Source organism: Limulus polyphemus, unplaced genomic scaffold, assembly GCF_000517525.1.
Source record: "Limulus polyphemus unplaced genomic scaffold, Limulus_polyphemus-2.1.2 Scaffold1568, whole genome shotgun sequence".
Taxonomy (NCBI): domain Eukaryota; kingdom Metazoa; phylum Arthropoda; class Merostomata; order Xiphosura; family Limulidae; genus Limulus; species Limulus polyphemus.
The window spans coordinates 58,409-59,454 of NW_013667178.1; the positions used below are offsets into that span (position 1 = coordinate 58,409).

The 1,046-nt window shown below is 33.8% G+C and overlaps 1 protein-coding gene across 1 annotated transcript in view; it reads right to left on the reverse strand.

Annotated features, from left to right (window-relative positions):
• Window positions 1-211: 211 nt before the first annotated feature.
• The window catches only part of LOC106464138, an 8,591-nt gene continuing 7,756 nt past the window's right edge, over window positions 212-1,046 (reverse strand). Inside the window, exon 6 of the mRNA XM_013924247.2 lies at window positions 212-383. Within this exon, the coding sequence (XP_013779701.1) occupies window positions 342-383 (42 nt within the window). The 3' untranslated portion in view covers window positions 212-341. The remainder of the gene's footprint in view (window positions 384-1,046) is intronic.

Below are 1,046 nucleotides of genomic sequence, written 5' to 3' on the forward strand. Positions count from 1 at the left end.
CAACGTTTGTGATGGTAGTATAAACTATTACAAAAATCTATTCTGCAGCAAGTATAAATTCCACCCAGTTTTTGCTACGGCACCTCATCAGATTGACCTCTCTGACTGTTTGTCTGTTTCATTCTACAGCTGCTTGAGGTATACGAAGATTGAACGGGAAGTTTTCACCAATGTTTTAATTTAGGTGCATTACAATGAACATAAAGATCAAAAATATACAGAGAGTATTGCGTAGGTGAAATATTTTATTGATAAAATATACAAATAAAAAAAGAGAGACAGATGTAAACCATTGCAAAGAAAGACGTGTTCATTTAGTGAATATCAAGGTCATCCTCGATCTATTGAAACAACAAATTGAAGGCTTCACCGTAACACTGTTCCTGTTGAAAACAAATCACCATAAGATATATATACATACAGAAACATTTACTACTTTAGTGCAGTTTTGTCATCTTGATATCGGTAACGTACAGTGTGATCTTATTAAACTATAAGCACGAATGATATATATATATACAGAAATATTTACTACTTTAATGCAGTTTTGTCATCTTGATATCGGTAACGTACAGTGTGATCTTATTAAACTATAAGTACGAATTTTCAGAACTTTGATAGAACCACCATGTTTGCAATGCTCGATCTCTAAATTCCACCTTTCTGCTATTAAATCACTGCTAACGTTGTTTCGACGAAGTAGCGTTGGTTTTATGAAGAGAGTCAACGTGCAGTAAATAATGATTCTGAAAACATATACTTACAACTTTGTTTTTCTTTTGTGGAAGGTTTAAGACGAGCTACTATCCAATTTACTTATCATAAACAGTTTGAAAGAATAAATGAAGTTGATAAAGGTGTTGCGACGTTTCAGGTGATTTGGATTCACGAAAAATGTTCATACACATGAATGGGTAAAAATGTTAAGTTGGCTCTAAATAAGAGCCCAGAAAGTAAATTCATGGATTAACGCAAAATAATAGCTACGGTTTACTGTCCCTCTCTCTCCCCGGGTACCCTTTACTGCACATGACACAAGATCATTC